This window comes from Canis lupus, chromosome 22, assembly GCF_048164855.1.
Source record: "Canis lupus baileyi chromosome 22, mCanLup2.hap1, whole genome shotgun sequence".
Lineage (NCBI taxonomy): Eukaryota > Metazoa > Chordata > Mammalia > Carnivora > Canidae > Canis > Canis lupus.
In genome coordinates, this window is record NC_132859.1 from 3421240 (window position 1) to 3444462 (window position 23223).

Here is a 23223-nt window from a genome sequence, read left to right on the forward strand (position 1 = left end):
AGTCTTTAGGAAAGGGTTATCATAGTGGCATTTAGCTACTTATTTGATGGCAAAATCTTTTTTTTATGTGTGCATCATTCATTAATAGAGTATGTGTTAGAAATTCTGGGATTTCTGGATCAGTTTTGGAAATGCCGACCTTGCTTATAATATTGTAGGAAGTTTTTTTTCTTAGCTTTGAAAGCTTTAGGTTTTCTCTCCCAACGCTTTCAAAGTCACTACAAAAATGCAATGATTTGTTCGTCTTTTAATTTCTTCTTGTGTAAGATGGGCCAGACAACAGAAGTCATCCCACATTTGAGGATCCATGAGAATTATTTTTTGAGCAGGACAACTTTATTTTTCTCTTTTTTGTTAAAACATAACTTTCTTAAGCAACATAACTTTTTTCTGTGTTGGACTTCTTAACCAGCAAATGAGCAACTGAAGGAATGAGAAGAGATGAAGATTAATGATGGTGTGAATAACTTGGACTTTTTGGACCCTCCCTTGTTCCTCATGAAGGCATGCTGAACTTTAGCGGTCTGAGCAGTGCATGTGAGGACGGGCATCTGTGAGGTTGGATTCTTCAGCTGACTGCCTGATATCACCTCTTCTGCTGGGGAAGTGTGGGTGTGTGTCTATCAGTTCTCAGGGACTTGTATTAAAAACATGCATTTCTATTTCATTTAAAGCATGTTACTCAGACCCATCTTCTGGATCCCAGATTAAAAAAGTAATTTAGTACCACTTTGCACCACCGAGGAATCTAACATTTACAAAATATTTTATAGATAACCTAGTTTTTAATTTTTTTTTTTTTTTTTACTGTGCTGTTGTACCTACTCAAGTTTTAATAAAACAGGCTTGGCTATGCTTTTACTACAATGTGGTTATTGATCTATGTTTTTTCCTACTTTGGGGTAAGTTTTGAAAACCCAATGCAGTTGAAATACATTTAGTCAAAATACGCCTGCTCAGAGTGCTACATCAGCAAACCCATTTTTCATGTTTCTGTAAATGTGCTACTTGACCAGAAACACAGTGTATCCCATCAGCCAATTCCCAAATACCGATTTCCTCATTCCTTGATCTTTCTAAATGAGGTCAGATACGCAGCGCCAGCCAGTCGTGCCCCGCTGCCCCGTTGCCATTTCTCATGATCTACAGCATTCCCTCTTGCCCAAAATCCCTCAGAAAGACTGTTCCGTTGCGTGTGAGACATTGTACTCCCCCAATCCGTGGATTGTTTTCCCTTGAAAAAAGAACATCAAGCTTGTTACTAACTTGTTTTGGTTTTGTCACTTGACCTTGCTTTGCAAAAAGTATGTATTTCACCATTTTTAAAAAATCCTACTTCTCAGCAGATCATGAGCAACAGATGTCATGTGTTTTCCATCTCTATCAACCCTGTGTCACTAGCACAGCGTTACGCAAGGTAGATATTCACAAAATGTGGTGAGATCATGTCTGCAGATCAGTGTTGTCATTCTTTATAGTAGTATCCTACACGTGTTTGTGTGAGATCCCCGTGTAATGAGAAATGTATATTTGGTCTTCACTGGTTCCTGGCACAGAGCTCCTAAAAATCCTTGGAATTTCCTGAATGATAGGGATGAAGGGAGCATCTTTTGTTACTCATAACAAGCCTCTTTTGACTAAACCAGAGTTGGTGCTAATGAGGTGACCATCGGAGGAAGGGGGCTGGTTGCCAGAGGAACCAACCGTGTGATTAGAGGTTTGGAACTTTCAGCTCTACCCTCTGATCTCCAGGAGGGGAGAGGGGCTGAAGATGGAGTTAGTCACCAACGGCCAATGCTTTAATCCATCATTCCTGCATAATGAAGTAATAAAGGCTCCATAAGAATCCTAAACAACCGAGTTCAGAGAGCTTCTGGGTTGGTGAATTCATGAATATGCTGAGAGAATCCAGAGAGGCTTGGAAGCCCTCCGCGTTTCCTACATTTGGCTGTTCCTGGATTATATGCTTTAGAATAAACCAGTCATAGTAAGTAAACTATTTTCCTGAATTTTGTGAGCCATTCTAGAAAATGATTAAACCTGAGGAGGGGGTCATGCGAACCCTCCATTTATAGCCAGCAGGTCAGAAGTACAGGAAGGAAGCCTGGACCTGAAACTGATGTGTGAAAAGTGGGGCCAGTTTTGTGAGACTAAAACTCTTAACTCCGGGTGGACACTAATTTCGAGTAGTGTCAGACATGAATTGTAGGACATGAGGGTTGGAGAATGGGTTGGTGGTGTGGGAAATCACCCCCCCCCCCCACATAGTTAGTGTCAAAGGTATTCTGTGAGTTGAAACAGATCAGAGTGTTAGCTACTAATATCATTTATGGACTGTCAGATATTTTGCTAATGCTCACCATATATTTTTTCTGATTCAAACGATCTTTTAAGATAATATTCTTGGCACCATTTTGCCAGTGAGAAAACCAAGAGAATTACTCAGCCAAGTTTATATTTTGAATAAACTGAGTTTTCAGTTTTTCTCAACTGCCAACCCCCACCTACCCCCACCCCATACATGCCTCTATAACCATATAAAATTGACCAAACCCAATTTATTCAATGAATATATACTGAGTGCCTCCTGTGGGCCCAATATTCTGCAGGATGCTTTGTGTGAGAACATACAGAAGGAAAATAATAATAGGAGGAGAAAACACGTATTTAATTCTCAAAAAATAGATATTTTTCTTGTCTTCCTCTGTGAGACGTAGTGAGGCACAGGATTGCTACGTAATTTGTCCAAGGTCACACAGCTAAGTATCAGAGCCATTACTGAAACACAGGACATCTGACCCCAAAGCCTAAATGCCTCTTCTAAATATACCAACCCTTATATCAATATGTTTTCAGCCTAATTTGAAAACAAAACAGATATACATGGTACAGCTATAGAACTATGATTTCATAGTGTCCATACAAATTTGTTTAGTACATGCACTGCCGAAGCGAGCACGTGTCCATACAAATTTGAAAGAACATGCTATAACCTTCAATTCAAGATAGCAAAATACTTTCATGGATCTCACATGCAATTTTCATGAGCTGCTATATGATTCAATAATAAAGATCAGTTCAATTACTTGGTTTAATTACGAATTTTTGTTCGGTAAACTTTTTATGTAATCTTTTGACTGAAATTCTCTAAAAGAATCTCCCACCATGACTATTTCTGCCATTACTATTCTCAAAAAGACAAAGACCAAGAAGATCACATTTAAGCCTCTGAATAGAATATAATATCTTTGGTGAAATGCAGTTGGCTCATTTAGACATAGTTCTGCTCAAAATAACCTAGATGGGCTGGATGGAATTTATTGCATTACTAATGTTCTAAAGGCAGATTTCCCAGCAATAACTCACCCATAAAACTCCACTTTAACAAAAGGCTACTTGATAGCATAGAATAAACTGGAATGCTTTTTATAGCCAGGGATTTCCAAACCATAAATATTCCCAACCCTGTAAGCAAATGGGTCAGAAATATTTATGAGGCACCTTGCATTTTTATCACCCCTGCAATGGAATACAGCGAAATTTCATCATGACCACATTCTATCTTACTCTAGTCTGGTGATGGACTCCTTGGCATATCATAAGCAATCCATTAGTGAGAGGAACTTTGGCATTCAGAAAGGAATGAAGGGAAAAATAGAGAAGTTGTTGAAACTGGTTATTTTCGAGCAATATGCTATCAATTGCTAAACTAAGTCTAATAGTTAATTTCAGAACAATGTCAATGTAATTAAGCACACATGAACCAAGTATTTTGTTAGGCACAAAGATAAATAAGACAGGATGGTAGAGACTAGGTAGGTACTTGGACACACAACTAGACCACAGTTCTTAGCCTGCTTTCGTATTAGACTGTGACCGAATTCTGGCCAGTGGAACGTGGGTAGGTTGACACACACCTTCAAGGAGAGCTTAAAAGATCTCCCATGCATTTCTATAAAGGCCTTTAGTTTTTTGCCTCTCATAAAGATCTAGTGGAAGATTTTGAAGCCATAGGGGCTAATGGGTCCACTAGTTCCCTGAAAACCTAGAAGGAGCAGAGCCCTCTACCTCCAACCCACACTGGATTATGACAGGAGCCAGTAAACCTTTGGTGTGTTAAATCACACAGACGGTAGAGTTGTTGGTGTTTTACAGCTCTTTTCCTACCCTAATCCAAGGTTTCTTAATCTTGCACTATTGATTTATTGGGCTAGATAAACCTTTGTTGTGGAGGCTGTGCATTGTATTATATTTAGCAGCACACCTGGTCTCTACTCACTGCATGCCAGTGGCACCCCTCCTCCCCCAATCATGACAATCAAAAATGTCTTCAGACCTAACAAATGTCCCCTTGGAGGCAAAACTGCTCCTGATTGACGGCCACTGGCCTCATATAGTAATATTTCTTGTTTTTTAAAAGTTTTACAGAGTCCCCTCCTTTTTTATATGTTTCTGAACAATTTGTTTGAAGTCAAATGTCTGAAAGGTGAACAACACCTTTACAGGTTACGAAGAGCTTTGTTATACAAGATAACTAAAAAGAAGATTAGAATCGTAAATGACCATTGCATTTAGGAGCACGTTATAAAGACGTTGCAGCAATTTTTACATGTTTTTCAACTATGTAGTTTTCCTTCACAATCGAACCCACCCTCGCCCGGCTTAAATCCAGTGAACCGTAGATGGACGCTAAAGGGTTATCACTTGAGGCCCATAGGATGTCTTTCATCTGTGTAACAATTTTATAAGATCTGGGCTTTTTGTTTCTATAAATAAGGTACAGGGCAGTTTTCTACTTTCCTCTCATTTTTATGAAATAGGAAAAATTGTTCAAATCGTTGAAAAATACCTCTGTCTGTATAGACAAAGATGGCAACATAGTCAAAATGGAACTGGTGACATCGAAGAGGCTTCACCATGGGAATTGAATGAGATCTATGGTTGTGTGGGAATGTACAAAAGTCTGATTTTACTTTGACACTTTTCAGTCTTAACCCACTTTCCCTATGCCTAGTTTCTCCCCTGCCCTGTCCATTCCCACTTTCCCATCTCCACCTCTGGACTGGGCATAATGGGGTTTGGACTATTTATCTGGCTTCAACCTTGCTATCTTCAGGGCTCTGTACCCAGCCTCTGATCTTTCACACCAGCCAGCCCAGATGTGTAGGGCAGTTTGGTCTCACTCTCCGTCCCAGGAGAACATTTGCCTGGTACCCCTCCCTTGGCCCCTGCTTGTTACAGAGGAACATTACAGACAGCTGGATGCTTGGTAATAAAAAGGATAAAGAAGATAGAGTCCTTGCTCTCTTAGGAGCTTATAATCCAGCAGCAGAGGCAGAGGTAGACGCAAACAATACTTAGAAGGATTCCGTGGAAAGAAGGAGACACTGGAGTGACCCTAAGTTCAAAGTCAAAATACTGGGGTTGGAATGTTCTAATCCTAGTGCATTCCGGTGAGGATAGTTAAAAGAATATCTTGACCCGAGCCAGCAGCGTGTACCTGATGGAAGTCGTCTTTTAAAATTCAACTGTAGGGACGCCTGGGTGGCTCAGCAGTTTTAGTGCCTGCCTTCAGCTCAGGGCGTGATGCTGGAGTCCCGGGATCGAGTCCCACATCGGGCTCCCTGCATGGAGCCTGCTTCTCCCTTGCCTGCGTCTCTGCCTCTCTCTCTTTCTGTGTCTCTCATGAATAAATGAATAAAATCTTTAAAAAAAATCCAACTGTGGGCATGGTCCCCCTTCATCATTCCTGCAACTGGGGCACAGGAGAATGTTGCAATTAAAATCTATTTGTCCTAACTGGTGGGAATGGTTAGTTTGCTGAATTGGTGGATGCAATAGCTTGTCTGTTAAATCACCTTCTGGTGTTTGTAGAGCAGAGTGATTAAAAACCAAAGACTATTGGGTCAGAACACCTGTGTTAGGATTCCAGCTGTACCACATACCCCATTGTGACTTTCACCATCTAACTTAACCTCCTTTGTGTCAGTTTTTTTATCTGTAAAAATGGAGTAAGAAACTGTTTGATAGTGTGTTGTGAGAATTAAATGAGTTAATACATATATCTATACCAATATCTGGCACCTAGTAAAGTTCTCTATAATTGTTATTTTTATTAATATTTATTTGTTATACCTTATAGAATTAATTTATTCAAGTAATGTACTATAGGCCTCAATGATTTTATCTTTATAAAAATTACTTTTTTAAAAAATATTTTATTTATTTATTCATGAGGAGGGGTGGGCAGAAGGAGAAGCAGGCTCCATGCAGGGAGCCTGATGTGGGACTCAATCCCGGGACTCCAGGATCACGCCCCAGGTCTAAGGCAGGTACTAAACCACTGAGCCACCCAGGTATCCCCCAAATTACTTTTCTAATTACAGTATTTTCTTTTGCACAGTAACTTGATCCCAACGAATCCCTCCATTTTTTTGTTCTGTAGTAAACATGTGACTAGATTTCTGCCATTATTCTACGATTTCTAGAGATGCCTGATATCATTCTGGAGCTCTGAAAAGGGAAGAGATTTGGTTGGATTATCTTTCTTTCCTTTACTAAAACAAAATTTACTCTGTTATTATAGACTCTAAGGGTTTATTTTATTTCCTTTCCATGCTATTAAATACATTTTCCTGATTTCTAAAAATAAAAATAAGTGCACTTCACACAAATCACTATAAAACTCAAATTTTTCTGCTGCTTACATACGTTTTTCATATTTTCCTTAGTCATTTGCAATTTTGATTTTCCTCAGCACCTCTGACGTGTGGGAGATAAGATGGCAAATGTCTTGCATTTTAGGACCTGGATTACAAAGCCTCAGGAGGCGTGAACAGACTTGTCGACACCATAAAACAACTGTATTGCAAAACAACTGTATTGACCCTCACCACCTCACTATGCAGTAGCTCCTGAGTGGTCAACACAACTTAACAACTTTATATGGGCCACACAAACATCGTCCTTCTCTGGCAAAAAAAATAACCGCTTTTTTAGAAAAATATTTTTGCAAAAAAAGTAGGATTTAGAGATTAGGATTATTAGTAATCATCTGGCGGATGATTACTATGGAAGGCCTCAAGTTCATGAGGAGTTACTATGTAGAGAAAAGGGACCAGGTGTTCTCTATCTCTAAAGAATCCTAAAGAAATAGCTAACCCTCAGCATGAAGTAGTTAGGTCGGGAATGAGAAAGGGTTGCCCATGGTGAGGGTGAAACATTGAAAGGCACCTCTTTGAGGAACACCTTAAAATCGGAAAGAACTCCAAAAGCAGAATAATTATCCTGGAGCACTCTCAACATTTGAAATCTAGAAAAGCTTTATACTTTCACAAAATGTGCAATTATTTATCTACGTTCCTCAATAGGCATCCCTAACATCCTCAGTGATTGCATGTTTATGGTCATGTGTTTGGTATATATTTCCTATAGATGGTAAATAATTTGTATTTTGTTTCCTCACATGGTCCTAGTGTGCAGTCCAGAGAGGTAGACTTGGGTCGGCTGTGGAATCAGCCAGACCTGGGCAGGTGTCCTGCTCTATTTTTTGGATTCCAAGATCTACTGGTGTTTGACAAATTGCTTAATCTCCCTGAGACTTCGTTTTCTATAGTAAAAGCAGAAAATTAAGGCATAAATCAATGTATTTGGGTCACAAATACAATGCTAACAGTTAAATATGCAGAGTAGTTAAAGATGTATTTAAGGACACATACTGTATATACATATGCGTACCTTAAATATGAGTATTTTGTAGAAAAATGTCCAACCTATAGGAAACAAAACTCTCTGAACAGATGCATAAATACCTAATATCTTATATTAAAATCTTTGTCCTACAAAAAGTGTCACTCAAATGATTCATTTCAAAAGCAAAATATTGCTTGGAAATTTAAAAATTCAATTCCTCGGTCAAAGAGAAAAAGTAAAACGTCAGAATATCTAGAAAATATTACTGGTTAAAACATGACACATTTGAACCCATGGGATACAGCTAAAATTATGCTCAGAGGAAAAATACACAACCTTACGTGTTTCTGCAGATGAGCAACAATCAATGATTTCAGCATCATATTTTAAAAATTCAAGAGAAAAATTAAATCTGCTGGAATAATAAAAATAATTCTGAAAATAAGAACAATGAAGGGGGATAAGACATGCAGATTTTATTTTTTTTAATTTTTAAATTTTTTAAAAAAATTTTTTGACATGTAGATTTTAAAACATACTTTCAAGCTAGGATATTTAAAACTGATTGTTACTCGTATGTGAGTACACAGGTCATTGATAAAGCAGGTCAAGAACCAGACTCAGATCGGCATCTTGATAAGAGTCTGGGTTGCAGACGTGTATGCATTTGTCAAATACTGAATGTACAGTTAAGATCTGTACATTTCACTGTATGTAAAGTTTATTTATTTATTTTTTTGTAGATTTTTTGTTTTTTTTTTATATAAATTTATTTTTTATTGGTGTTCAATTTGCCAACATATAGAATAACACCCAGTGCTCATCCCATCAAGTGCCCCCCTCAGTGCCCGTCACCCAGTCACCCCCACCCCCTGCCCACCTCCGTTTCCCCCACCCCTAGTTCGTTTCCCAGAGTTAGGAGTCTCTCATGTGCTGTCTCCCTCCCTGATACTTCCCACTCATTATGTAAAGTTTATTTTGAAAGAAAACTCTGCAAACATATATTGGACTCTTGTTCAATGACTTGCATACTAAAACATTCGGAGGGAAGTGAGCTGCTATCTGCCATTTATTTTGAAAAAAAAATCAGAAAATCAGATGGACTGCTGACAGAGGGTTGCATATTTGAGAAATTTGGTAATTACGTGAAACTGTCTCAAACAATTGCCATACGCTTTAAAATGTCATAAGAAAGTGTTGGAGCATAGATTTAAATGTTTAGAGATTTAGAATACAATACAGATGGAAGTGCGAATCTTCCGGTGATGACTTTAATTATAGAACGAAAGTCACAATTAAAGAAAGTTATGGAACGAAAGTTCTATAATTCAAGTCTCCTGCTGTAATAGTTTTAGGAACTGGACTGCTGGCTGGTGAGGAGGGCTGGGTCTGGGGAACAGTTGCTCCTGGGGTGACTCTCCCAGATCCTGTAGAGTTCCCTGGTGTCCTGGCGGGGGAGGCTGTGTGGAAGCTGGCACCACTTCCCACGAGGGGGGTCTGTGGGGCACAGGCTTTCCTGCTGGGAGCCCCGAGGCTAGTGAGGGGGACACCGGGTCCTTGGGGCCAGCAGCAGTCTTGCAAAGAGCTTGGAGGAAAATGCAGTCACTGCTCCAGAGCCAATGTGCAGGCCAAGGGCGGCTCTTTTCTTCAAGCTTGAGGATCATTCACTCCTTTGAGTTTTGTGCTAAGTTGCTCTTTGAGAGCTAAAAAAGCCTCAGGATTTAGAACAATTCATTCAGGAGTTCAGGGCAGTTCATAAAGTGCGGTTATCTGTCTCCTGTGGTTTTGTGCAGCTCAACCCTGTATTTACGGTTCTCAAGCCCGTGCAGGATGGGTGTTGGGAGACGAGCCCCCAGTACGGGTAACGTTGCCACCGCGTGGAGACAACCAGCCAGGCCTCTTCACCCTTAAAGATGCCCTTTGACTCTGATGGGTCCTTTCACTTGAGGCGTGGGTGTGGGAGAGGGTGTACACGTTTTGGTGGTAAAAGGAAACTATCAGAAAGTTGATTCCATAGTTTTCGGAGTCCTCAGGGAGGGGAGAGTGTTAAGGAAACAGTTTACAGAACATGTTTGCAACCGAATAGGCTTCCTCAGCAGATCCTTCACTGACCATGCCATCCTGATGCCACCCTTTTTTGGCCTTGAAGAATTTCCATTTGAAATATGGAAGGGCCAGTGCATAGTTTCTGAGAAAAACCTTCTTTGTCTTTTGGTTTAAATCGACTTGGTTGACACTATCTGGGCTTTGAAAACCCCACACCTGCCCGGGCGCTGTTGGAAACGAGCACTGGAAAGCTTTCAGTGATGAAGGTCACCCAGCTCTCACACAGAGTTCCCACTGGACAGTGTTTCCATGAGGTATGAAGTATATAATTAGCAAAGGGACAGCAAATAAGATTTTCAGGAATGTGATTATAGAAGCAGAAAATCATTTCAGGCAAGAATGTAAAATGTTTAGGAAAGGACCAGAAGCTGACCAGTGATGACCTGGTCCGCTTCCCCAGTTGCAGCTGCTTTATGTTCTCTTCACAAACTCACGTGCAACGCTCCAGTCGGTGCTAAGTGCCTCGTGTACCTTGCAACTTAGTTCTCATGATAACAAGAGGCATAAAGCAGGTCTGATTATCTCTGTTTTACAGATAACGAAACTGAGGCCAAGAGAGTAAAGTCAGGGTAAAGCACACTTTTCAAAAAGATACAATCAGAACTCTCAGACAAATACAGAAAGGACCTGTATATCAAATATTTCATTGAATTTATTCACTAAGGACGGGAAGAGCTGTTTTGATCATTTCAAGGAGCATTAAGAGTGTCTTTATCGGCAACCTAACAAAGAAATGCTAGGATGAGATTGCCGAGCTAGATAGAGAACCAGTGAAGGTCCAGCAGCCCGCCGAGATTTGGGGTTATCTGCTCCACTGGACAGAAATCATTTGCATCTCTCTGCTGGACAAAAATTTATACGTTAGCAAGTAAATTCCCTAAGGGTGGGAGCTTTAATCAATGGTAAAAATGAGACGAACAATGCACAGGTCTCGGCCTTTGTCCCTGAGTGATACTGAAAGGATCTACCCCCACCTGTCTACCTCACTTCCAGGCCCGGAGAATATTTCGGACAGTCACCTGCTCCCAGGTCCCACAGACTATTCGTGGAGCAGAGAGTCAAAGCCCTAGCACCGTGACGGCACCGTCTGTGTATTCAACCCTTTGGCATGACCCAGCAATGAGGTTTTTTATTTTTATTTATTTTTATTTTTTAAGAATGTTGGACCCCATCGCATCTGTGCAGATAATTCCCTCTTACAGCCAATACATCTTTGAAACACGAAGATCCCTTGGGTGGTGACACTCTCCAACGTGGCCAAGGATAGCACCTTTTGTTCCTGTGTTAGTAGATATTGCTGAGGCCACAGACCCCAGGAACAGGAGTACGATTGTAAGAAGGACTCTGAAACAGCATTTTATTTTTACCTCTGTCTTTATCTATATCAAAACATTCAAGAAATAGAAAGATCCAGGCTGAAAGCCTATTCCATACACTGCGTTGCAAGATGGAGGTACTGGTGGCAATGGCTTGAAGTTCAAGGAATATGTCTTGGAATAAGAAATGGATCCATAAGTACTCACATTTGGGTCTCCTTCGATCCCCCTTTTCCTTTAACTTCTTTTCCTCTTTAAAGTAGGCCGATCGGGGGCTCTCATCTATGATCACTGAACACTCCATGTCAAGAATCATATAAAATCGCCAAACAGGTCATATCACCATGATGAGGCCATGGATACCGGGAAAGCAGCAGAGAGGTAAGAGGTTGGGAGTCAGAAGGCTGCCTCTGTAGTTAGAAAAGTCTCTCCACCTTTCCATGCATGTCTGCAGCCCTCACGACCTCCATCCTGCGCAGCTCTCAGCCTGGCAGGAGACCTGGACCATTACGATGCGCACACACTGTCTCCAGTATCGCCTCTGCTCTTGTGCACACTCCATTGTCCTATCAACTCTGGTGAAACCCAAGTTCAAAGATAAAACCAGGCTTACTCGGTGGGGCGGGGGGCGGGTATGGGGATCATGATTCAAGGGTTCTGGGATAGAGCCCCATATCCCGCTCCCTGCTCAGCAGGGAGCCAGCTTCTCCCTCTCCTCCCTGCCGGTGCTTATTTCTCTCTCTCTCTCTCTCTCTCTCTCAAATAATTTAATGAATTAAATCTTTAAAAATGATAAAATGATTAAGAATTTCAAGACACCGACATCAGAGCATTAAATCAAGCATGGGGGCCTTCTTAGCAAGGAGTCCTCAATGACTGTGCAGGTTGCGTGCCAAGAAGCTGACCCTGGAAAGAAATCTCAGGGCTCTGGAAATGCACATGACTTAGTGATTTCACTTACTTGCTCTCTCCAAATCGTCTTCTCATATCGTGAAAGTTCTGTTCTGATATATTTACCGAGGAACAAATATTTAATGTTTAGGTAGATGAGGGTAAACCTACGAGACTAAGAATAAACCATTAAAAATGGGAAAAGTCAGGGGTGCCTGGATGACTTAGTGGGTTAAGTGACCCACTTTTGATTTCGGCTGATCTCAGGGTGGAGAGTTCAAGCTCTGGGCTGGCCATGGAGCCTACTTTAAAAATAAAAAATAATTTTTTTTTTTTTTTTACATGGGAAAAGTCAAAAGACTCTGATGCCTTGGAAGGCAAGAGAAGAGAGACTTTCAAGAAGGATAAAGTCACCAATTGGAGTCAAGTGACACCAAGAGATCATCAGCAAGTAAGATTAGGACTGAAAAATTTCTATTGACTTCAGCAACATGGGATTCACATGACATTAGATCGTAGGAACAAGTTGTTTTAATGGAAAAATGCAGGCAGAAATGAAGTCAGAAGTGCACTGCAGAATGAACGGGGGCTGACAAATGGTGTCCTGCAACCCCACTTACATCGTGGCCCGAGGATTAGGATTGTGGCTGTATGTGGGCACACGTACCAGGGCACATCTAGTCCTTTCTCTCCCTCAGTCTCTCTCTCTCTCTCTCTTTTTTAAAGCTTTATTTATTTATTTGGGAGAGAGAGTACGAGATTGGGGAGGGTCAGAGAGAGAAGCAGACTTCCCACTGAGCGGGGAGACCGATGCGGGACTTGATCTCGGGACTCCGGGATCATGACCTGAGCCACCCAGGCTCCCGGACGTCTAGTTCTTTGTACATGTTGCTTCTCCTTCCTCTTTATCTCTGCTTATTGGGGTTTAATGATAGCAAATACCAGGTACTGGGGACCTACTATGTGTTAGGCTGATGCTAAGCACACGTACCTCTAAGTCTGCAATAGCCTCGCATTTTCCAAATGAAGAAATAGCCTCAGAGTACATGTGACTTGTTGGAGTTGACACAGCGATGACCAGGGCCGGCGCTCACACCGGATCCCAAGCCCCTCCGTCTCCACTCTCGTGGTGACCTTTCTGTGACATGCAAGGAGGCTCAGGGGAGAAGGTGATCTGTAATCCTTTGTTGCCTCTTAGTCATTAATCTCCATAGATTTTCCTATTTTGGAGGCCTCCGCTTGGATAAATCTTGCTCACTACATTCTATTGCAATTTGCTGAGCCTTTTGATTGGACTTTGAACACACACAATTGGGTGGGCCCAAGTATGGGGAAGTCCCGGCCAACCTCTCGAAGCCACATTAGACCTGCTGTAAATGCACCACCTCGAGGAGTTCTTCACACCACTCTGGTCTGAGGCTCCGTCATTTCTTGTCTTCTCTGCGGCTACCCTTGCTCCCATCCCAGCAGCCAGAATGATCCTTCAAAAAATATACGTCGGATCATGTAGTTTTTCTCTTCAAAACCTTCCATGGGTTCCCTCTTTCACTTAGGGGGAGAAAACAGCATTCTAACAATAGCTGGTGAGGCCTCCTTCCCACCTGGCTGAACTCTCCCCTTCCTGCTGTCCCCTTGCTCCCTGTGCTGAAGCCACACTACCTCCCCCCGGTTCCTTCAGTCCCGTCAGGAAAAGCCAGGCTCACGATCAGCCTAATTATTGAGCTTAGTCAGCCTTACGTTTTCTTTTTTCACAGCGCTTACTGCCTTTCTGAATGTAACCCCCGTAGGGCAGGGACTTTGTTCCTTGGTGTATCCCATGTGCCTAGAAGGTTGTCCGGTACATAGTAGGTGTTCAGCAAATACTTCTTTTAAAAATGAAAAATTTCCACTTTGTTACTATTTTGCCACGTGTTTCTCCCAACCCTATTTCACTTCTCTCCTTCTCCTTCTCCTTCTCCTTCTCCTTCTCCTTCTCCTTCTCCTTCTCCTTCTCCTTCTCCTTCTTCTTCTTCTTCTTCTTCTTCTTCTTCTTCTTCTTCTTCCCCTTCTCCTTCTTTCCTTCTTCTTCCTTCTTCTCCTTCTTCTCCTTCTTCTCCTTCTTCTTCTCCTTCTCCTCCTTCTCCTTCTCCTCCTTCTCCTTCTTCTCCTTCTTCTCCTTCTCCTTCTCCTCCTTCTCTTTCTTCTTCTCCTTCTCCTCCTTTCTCCTTCTCCTTTTTCATCTTCATCTCCTCCTCCTTCTTTTTTTTTTTTTTTTTTTTTGTGTTGGGGAGGTCTGAGGTTCTTGTCTAAAACTTTCTTGTTTTAAGAACTAATTTGAACTTTGAAAAAACTGAAGTATATTAATTCATGTGCCATAAAATTCCCTCTTTGAAAGTGTGCGATTCAGTGGTTTGAACATATTCACAAAGTTGTGCAACCAGTACGACTATGTAATTCCAGGACAAGAAAGTCCATGCCCTTTAGCAGTCACTCCCCATTCGATCTTCCCCCCAGGCCCGAGCAACCACTAATCTACTTTCTGTCTCTATGGTCTTGCCTGTGGTGGACACTTCATACAATTGAATCATACAATACAGTACGACTTCTTTTACACAGCATGATATTTTCAAGGTTCAACCATGTTGTAGGATGTACCAAAACATTTTTTTAAATGGTTGAATAATATTACACTGTGTGGCTGTATCACATTTAGTTGATCTATTTATCAGTTTATGGGCATTTGGTTTGTTTCTACTTTTTGACTCTCATGAATTACTAATGCTGCTGTGAACAGCATTGTTTTAAAACCTGTTTTCAGTTCTGTTCAGCGTATACCAAGGAATGGAATTGCTAGATCATAAGGGAGTTCTGTATTTAACATTTTGAGGAATTACAAAGCTATTTTTCAAAGCGGCCAAAACACTTTACATTTCCACCAACACTGTACAAGGATTCTAATTTCTCCACATCTTTGTCAACACTTGTTATTGTCTAGCTTTTTTATTTTAGTCATCTTAGTCAGGGTGAAGTGTTTTTTTTTTTTTAAAGATTTTATTTATTCATGAGAGACACACACACAAACAGAGGCAGAGACACAGGCAGAGGGAGAAGTAGGCTCCCTGCAGAGAGCCCAGTGGGGGACTTGATCCCAGGACCCCGGATCACCACCTGAGCCGAAGGCAGATGCTCAACTGCTGAGTCACCCAGGCGTTCCTGTCATTGTGGTTTTGATTTGCATTTCTCTAATAATTAATGATTGAGTATATTTTCATGTGCTTATTGGCTATTTGTTTATTTCCTTTGGATAAAAATTTATTCAAAGCCATTGCCCATTTTTTAAAAATTGAGTTGTCTTTTTATTGTTGATTTGTAAAGTTTTTTTTTTTTTAATATATTTTGGATAACCAACCATTTTCAGATATATGATTTGCAAATATTTTTCCATTCCACAGATTATCTTTCCCTTTCTTGATGGTATTCTTTGACGTACAAAAGTTTTAAATTTTGAAGAAGGACACATCATCTATATTTTGAATGCTTGTACTTTATGTGTTATATCTGTGAAAGTCGCCTGGTTTACCTCTATGATTTCTTCTGATTTATAGTTTTAGCTCTTACATTTAACCTTTGATTCATTTTGACTTAATTTCATATATGGTATGAGGTAGGGGTTCACTTTCATTCTTTTGCAGGTGGAAAGCTAGTTGTCCCAGAACCATTTGTTGAAAAGACTCTTCTTTGGCACTCCTATTGCAAATCAATTGACCATTAGTGTGTGGATTTATTTCTGGATGCTCAATTCTATTCCATTCATCTGTATGTTTGTCTTTATGCCTGTACCATATATTCTTGATTACTGTAGCTCTGTTGTATGTTTTGAAACCAGTAAGTATAAGTCCCTTGTATTTCCTCTTTGAGATTGTTTTGATTATTCAGGATCCCTTGCAATGCCATATGAATTTTAAGATTAGATTTTCCATTTCTGCAAAAAATGCCACTGTTATTTTCATAGGAATACTCTGGACCTGTAGATTGTTTTGAGTAGTATTGCCATCTTTAACAATATTGTTTCACTTTGTGAACACAGAATGCCTTTCCATTTATCCAGATCTTCTTTAATTTCCTTCAGCAATATTTTGTTAGTCTTTGTTAGTCAAGTTACAAGGCTTGTACATCTTTGATTAAATTTATCCCTAAGTATTTTATTCTTTTAATGCTGTTGCAAATGTCATTTTTTCTTAATTTATTTTTCAAACTGTTCATTGCTCCTGTGTAGAAATACAACTGATTTTTCCATGTTAATCATGTATCTTGCAACCTGGCTAAATTTGATTATTTGTTCTAGCAGGGTTTTTTTGTTTTGTTTTGTTTTTGCGTGTGGAGGGGGTTCCTTAGGATTTTTTTATATATATAAGATCATGTCATATTGCAAATAAAGATAGCTTAATTCTTCTTTCCTAATACGGATGACTTTTATGTTATCTTCTTTCCATTCTCCTGGCTACAACCTCCAGTACAATACTGAATCAAAGTATAAGAGTAAACGTTCTATTTTTTTCATGATGTTGTGGGGGAAACATTCACTCTTTTGCCATTGAGTATGATGCTAGCTATGAGTTCTTTTGGAGATAAGCTTTATGAAATTGAGGGAGTTCCCTTTTATTCCCAATTTGTTGAGTGTTTTGTCTTGAATCAGTGTTGGATTTTGTCACATGCTTTTTCTGCACCCACTGAGGCGATCATGGGGTGTTTGGTTTTTAAAAATTTTATTGATATGGTGTGTTACATTGGTTGGTATTTGAACAGTGTGCTGACATTTCATTCCTGGGTTAAATCAACTTGGTCGTGGTATGTAATTTTTGGTGTATATTGCTGGATTTAGTTTGTTAGTTTATTGTTGAGACTTTTTGCACCTATATTTATTAGAGAGATTGGTCTATAGTTTCTTTCTTATCATATCTTCGGTTTTGGTTTTGAGGTAATACTGGGCTCATAGAATGAGTTGGGAAGTCTTCCCTCCTCTTCTCTTTGTGGGAAGAGTTTTTGGAGTATTGGTGTTAACTCAAAATGTTCAGTAGAATTCGCCAGTGAAGCTACCTGTTCCAAAGCTTTCCTTTGTGAAACATTTTTGATTATGACTTCAACTGCTTTACTTGCTATAAGCATATTCAAATTTTCTATTTCTTTTTGAGTCAGTTAGGGTAAGTTTATATCTTAAGAGGAATTTGTCCATTTAATCTATTGTGTGCAGGTTTATCTACTATAATTCCAGACACTAATAGTTAAAAAAAAGAAAAATGAAGAATGCTGGTTTATCTTGAATAAAGAGCCAAATATTTGACTTTTTTAGTTTAAGTACCCTAAAAGAAGCTAACATTGCTTTGATAATAAGGGATTTGAGAACTAACTCTTGAAGTAAGTATGCAAAGTAGAAGTATAAAATGTTCCTAAATGATATGCCCTAAAAGGAAAATTAACAATGCTGAAATATAAACCCTTGCATTTGTGAGTTCAAAGTGGATTCGTCTGTTAATGAATAAAGCATTTTTTCCTGAATAAATATCATATATATACATATATATACATATATATATACATACACATATATATTTAATTTACTGAAGAGATACCAAAGAGATATTTTAGATTGAAGACTTTTCTAAGATCTAGGAATTCATATTCAATGAATTAATTTTTCTCCTTTTTTTCTCTTACTTTCTGTAGAAAACAAAGAAAAATAAATAATTTGTAAAGTAATTCCTCCTCAAAATTCAAATTGATAACAATTTATTCATCATTGATAACAATGATTTTAATAATAATCAATTTTATATAAAAATAAAGCTTAATATTGTAATATAGAGATGTTTTATACATTCTATTTTCACCCACTTTAGGCAATTGTTTTACACTAGTTTGTTCTTTAGAGGGTAGAACTGCTTCTGTCTTTTTTGCTTTTTTTTTCACTGCTTCTTTTTAATATCTTTTTTGTTTGTGTTTCTTAAGATAGGGTATTCATTTGTATCTATTTAGTTAAAAAAAAATCAGTATTTAAGTGAGATCAATCAGTCATCATTTTTTCCCACTCTGTCTCTGTTTATCTTGCCTCAGTTAAACTTTTTTATAATGTATAATTATTTAGTATTGAAAAAATACTGGACTTTAGCAATAATTTTGTTACACAGATAGAACATAGTCTCTCTTCTTATCTGGAACTGCCAGGCATTTAAAAAATATTAAATTGTATACATATAGAGAGATGGCAACTTGGTTTAAATGACATAACATAAACATATTGCATGATCATGCAGTAAACTTAGCAGAGGGTTGACCTCACAATCTAATCCGTAGGTATATGACTTGAGGTAGAAAATCACATGCTCTCCTTGCGCACGTGGGTAGTGGCATCCTAATTCATATGCCGCAAGGGATTCAGTGTGGCTGAGGCATCACTGCAAATGGGAAAGTAGAAAGATGAGGCGTTTTAGGTTTCTTAATGAGGAGTTCAGATTTTTATTTTCTAGGAAATGGAGAACCATTAGCGGATTCTAATCAGTGATGAGATGTGGACATTTGCAGGGAAACATCCCTCCTGGAGCTCTGTGGAGATGGATTTGATCAGGAAAGTCTTGTCTTTTAGAGGAGGACAACTTTAATGTTGTGATGGACTTTTGGGGAAGTTGGTCACAGGGTCATTTTGCAAAAACTTTTCCATTCAGACCCCAAAATTAAAGTTATTCTAGTGAGAACTTAGAGCACAGTCTAGGTCATGTTATATAAACCAGGTTGGACTTTGAAAAATGGAATGTCCTATTTTTATACATTGCTAATAAAAACAAGCTTATGACTGCTCTCTGAAAATTCTAGGCAATACCCCAGCCTTTTGTTGTTTTAGTTTCTAGTACATCTGTGTTAAAATGTTCTGTTTTTAGAATGGTTCAGAGCAAGGGGCACCACTTAATTTATTTTATCTTTTGCATCCTGTAATGTAATAAACATCTGTATTTCACACAGCCTTTTTATTTCATCTTTATGACACCTCTACTGGAAATAGAGATCATTATCCTCATTTTAAAGTTAAAGAGGCTGATGCCCAGGTTAAGCAACTTGGCCTTCATTACAGAAATAGCAGAGTTGGAATTTGAAGCCAGTCTCTCCAACTCCAAAATGTTTTTTTCCCCCAATAGATCACCCTCACTCTTGGATAGAACTTGTCTCATTGCAATGCCATTTTTCCTACCTTAAACATTTTCTCCATGTTGTCTGAAGGCATTGGGTAAATTCAAAATCTGCCCATCTCAGCTTTAGGATAGCTCAGCTTTTTCAATTGTTTAGCTTTATCTTCCATAATAGCAGGCTAAAGAAGAGCCAGAGGAGTTCTGTTCTCCAACGCCTTACATCACTCTGCAGACAATTGGCAGTCAGGAGAGGGGCAGCTGCCACACTCTTCAGATATCTCTCTATTTAAAGTTCAAAGAGACACTGGATGACAACAACAAAGAGGTGAGCGTGGCCCTGACCAACCCACCCAGCAACAGGAAGAATGGCTGAAAAAGGTAAGAGTTAAGGCATCAGACCCTCTTGGCAAAAAAAAAAAAAAAAAAAAAAAAGGTTCAAGCTCCCTGGTGTATTTTACATTCCCCAGTATTTAGTATTTCTGTTATTCTGAAGAATGTGGTATCACTGCTAAAGGGGCATAAACCATATATGTTAGCATGGCTACAAAAAATGCATTTGATGTACAATTTATGGTCCATGTCTGTATGCTATGTATACTTTTACAAGGATCAAACAAAAGTGCTTAATTTGTTCATCATGCTTTTTTCAAAAGATGAGTTAGAAGCCAGTTATTCTCCAGTGTCGTACCAGGTTGGAGGTATTGTGGTGTGCTGGACCAGAATGAAGGACATTTGATTTCTTTGTCAGGTCTGCTACTAAACAGCTGTGTGAGTCGGGGGAAGTCCCTCTACCCCTCTGGACCTGTTTTCTGACTCTAAAATGAAAATAAATAAAATGGGCTTAGTCATCTCTAATATGCTTCATGTCTGAATTTCTTTTTTTTTTCCTGGTTTTTAAATGTGTATTATAATGGACAATAATCCCATGAGACATACAGTTTTATTGTCATCATTTCCGTTTCACAGATAAGGAAACTGAGGCATAGCCAAGTATAGTCACTTGCCTGTGATCACATACCAGAAAGTGGTGGTGCCATGTTCTGAACACAGACACTCCTGTTTCAGAGCACAGTGCCCTTAAGGATACTTCTAGGTATAACCATTTGGGCATGCTCAGGATTAGAAAGAGAGAAGCATTTTGAATTCACTCTTCATATTTTAAAAGGAGTTTTGTGCTTGTTTGCACTATAATGTAAGTGCCCTATACAAAATGTGTTGTGTTCTTACATATTCTTGTTTCTGTTTTTTTAAAGATTTTTTATTTAAAATAAAAATATTTTATTTTATTTATTTGATATGTTAAAATAAATGTTTTATTTTATTTTATTTATTTGAGAGAAAGAGAGACAGCTAGCAAGGGGGGAGTCCAGAGAGGCCAGGAGAAGGAGAGGAAGGAATCTCAAGCAGACTCCACACTGGGGATGGAGCCCAAAGTGGGGTTCAATCTCACGACCTTGAGATCATGACCTGAGAGGACACCAAGAGTCGGATACTTAACCAACTGAGCCACTCAGGCACCCCATATATATCCATTTCAAAATGATGCTACAGATTCTGATAAAACTTAAAATATTTGTGTTGAAAGAACACAGATGCAGGTATACTTTGAGTGTTAAAATACACAGTCAATTGGGACACCTGGGTTGCTCAGTGGGTTAAGCATCAGACTCTTGATTTTAGCTCAGGTCATGGTCTCAGGATCATGATTTCAGAATCATGAGATTGAGCCTCAGGGGGAGCCCCTAGTTGAGACCTGAGTCCTATTCCACCCTGGGTGTGGACTCTGCTTAGGATTGTCTCTCTCCGTCTCCCTCTGCTCCCCTCCCTGGTCTCTCTCTCTCTCTTAAAAAAAGAAAAAAAAATGCCTAATCAATTGTATTGTTTTACAAAGAGTAATAAATAATGAGGTGTATACTTTTAGGGCTTTATTATATATTAATTTTAGAATTGTATTAAAATATGCTTGTATAAGATATTTATAAAGCTCCATTAAAATATTGGTACTGATTTTTAGGTTTTTTGAAATTGGGAAAAATACTAAATTGTGTATATATGAATAGTTAAAAAAATTAATGCTATGTACTTCCACTATAATGGCACCTTAATTCATTAAAAGTCTTTCATCCAAATGAGAGTAAAGGGCATTTCATAATGTTCATGTTATCTTTAAAGCAATACCACATGGCAGGTAAGGAGAAAGGTTTTTTCCATTTAGTGGTTAAAGCTTTGTGCAAGGTCACAGTGAGATGGAGAAGCAAAGAAAACCCATTGAATTTGCAAGAGTTAAGAGAGATTCCAACATTTTTGGAAACATAGATTTAAACCATTCAAATTCATTTTACCTGCACAAAGTTTGCTTTTATAAGAGTGTCTCCTAATTTTAGCAGTGTCTCTTTTCCTGATAGTTTTGTTTTAACAGCACTTAAAAAAAAACTTCACATTTTAAAGTGATGGAAATTGTAATAGGCATGCAATTGCTAAGAATACGCGTTCTCTTTGTGAGCTGATGGCATACAATCTAATTGTGCTTTTCAATTAAGAATATATCTGAGCCCTTAACACGGAGACCTTCATGCTATATGATGTCTTTCTGTGCACTTTAAAAATCTTTTTGCATGATGTGTGTGTGTGTGCAATGAATATTTTAAAAATGATAATTTTATGAATTGCTTTTCTCAGATACAGGTACAAATAGAAGACGCAGGAGGAACCGTTGTTCTAATGTCTTTTGTGTGTGTTGGATCAGTGTTGGTTGTTCTACTGAACATATTAACAAAATAGAATCTCTTTTCTCTAGTTGAGAATGGTCATATAAGGTATAATGCTTTTCTCTTCCTATGATGCTGAGGGTTAAAGTCAACTATCAAGAGTAAAAACATTTTTCTACACCTTTCCCTACGTTATGATTACTTAGTTCGGGAACACTTGCCTCAAGAGTCATTTTTGATTGTTTCTATGTAAACAGCCGCTCTCTGTGTTGTTGAACAAATGTAGGAGTGTGTTCTGTATATGCTAAACACACACACACACAGTTTAGTTTATAAAGCCCTTGCACACACGCAATATCATTTGATCCTCACCAACAGCTCAAGAAGGTCGATATCACAAGTTTCATTAGCTCTACAAATAGGGAAGACCAAGCTCAGAATTGCCCAAGGTCACATAACTGTAAAAGGAAGACCTACGGTTTGAACATAGGTCTTCCATTTCAAATAGCCAGCTGAGCCCCAAGTACCCTTTGTAGAACAGAAGATAATAATCATGTCGGGGAATGACGTGAGAGTGTATTTTTTTCTCTTGGTATTATCAGTTTCCTTTTATTCTCTTGATTCAAAAAAATATGATGCCAAAATGACCTACCTAATCTGGGGTGTTTTTTTCTTTTGTTGTTTATTTTTAAGCTGCTTTATCAAACCTTCTGGTCCCTATTCTTCTCTTGATTGCCTGGATTGTGGGCTGTATCATAATGGTTTATGTTGTCTTCTCCTAGAAAGGTAAAGTTTTTCAATAATTGAATATATTTATTCAGAAAGACCATACATTACTCCAGAAATAATCTTTTCTGTTTTACTAATGGAACATTTTATCATGCAGGCAAGAAGACTTCAGACTGACATCATTTAGAAGAACTAAGAAAAGCATGAACGTGACAGATTATTAAACGTTTCTCATGTAAATAACTGCAATGTTTGACATCACTTTGTAAGCCTTTATAAACTTGGATTTGTAAACTGGTATTTTAGTGTGCAGTAGACTCTCTTTCAGACTTTTAAAGATTCCATCTACAAATAAGAACTATAATGAACCTGGGAGGTAGGAAGAAAGTTCCAAATTATGACTAAAAATGCATAACCAATAGGGAAAAATTGGTAAATTAAATTACATTAAACAATTTTCAGGTGGGGCACTTGGGTGGCTCAGTGGTTGAGCATCTGCCTTTGGCTCAGGGCATGACCCCGGGGTCCTGGGATCGAGTCCCACGTCAGGCTTCCTGCATGGAGCCTGCTTCTCCCTCTGCCTGTGTCTCTGCCTCTCTCCCTGTCTCATGAATAAATAAATAA

The 23223-nt window shown here is 38.9% G+C and overlaps 1 protein-coding gene across 4 annotated transcripts; it reads left to right on the plus strand.

Annotated features, from left to right (window-relative positions):
- Positions 1-1727: 1727 nt before the first annotated feature.
- Positions 1728-22899, plus strand: STRIT1 (small transmembrane regulator of ion transport 1). Of its 4 annotated transcripts, none has more exons than XR_012014685.1 (6): positions 1728-1987; positions 11375-11495; positions 12358-12456; positions 19338-19540; positions 22564-22656; positions 22757-22899. XR_012014685.1 is itself a non-coding variant. In XM_072792201.1 (3 exons), the coding sequence occupies exons 1-2, from the start codon at positions 19528-19530 to the stop codon at positions 22650-22652; spliced, it is 102 nt and encodes a 33-aa protein (XP_072648302.1). In that variant the 5' UTR covers positions 19358-19527; the 3' UTR covers positions 22653-22656; positions 22757-22899. The 4 variants fall into 4 exon arrangements, 1 of the variants encoding a protein (XP_072648302.1); XR_012014686.1 differs by having other exon boundaries at positions 19341-19540; XR_012014687.1 differs by having other exon boundaries at positions 11378-11495.
- The last annotated feature ends 324 nt before the right edge of the window (positions 22900-23223 follow it).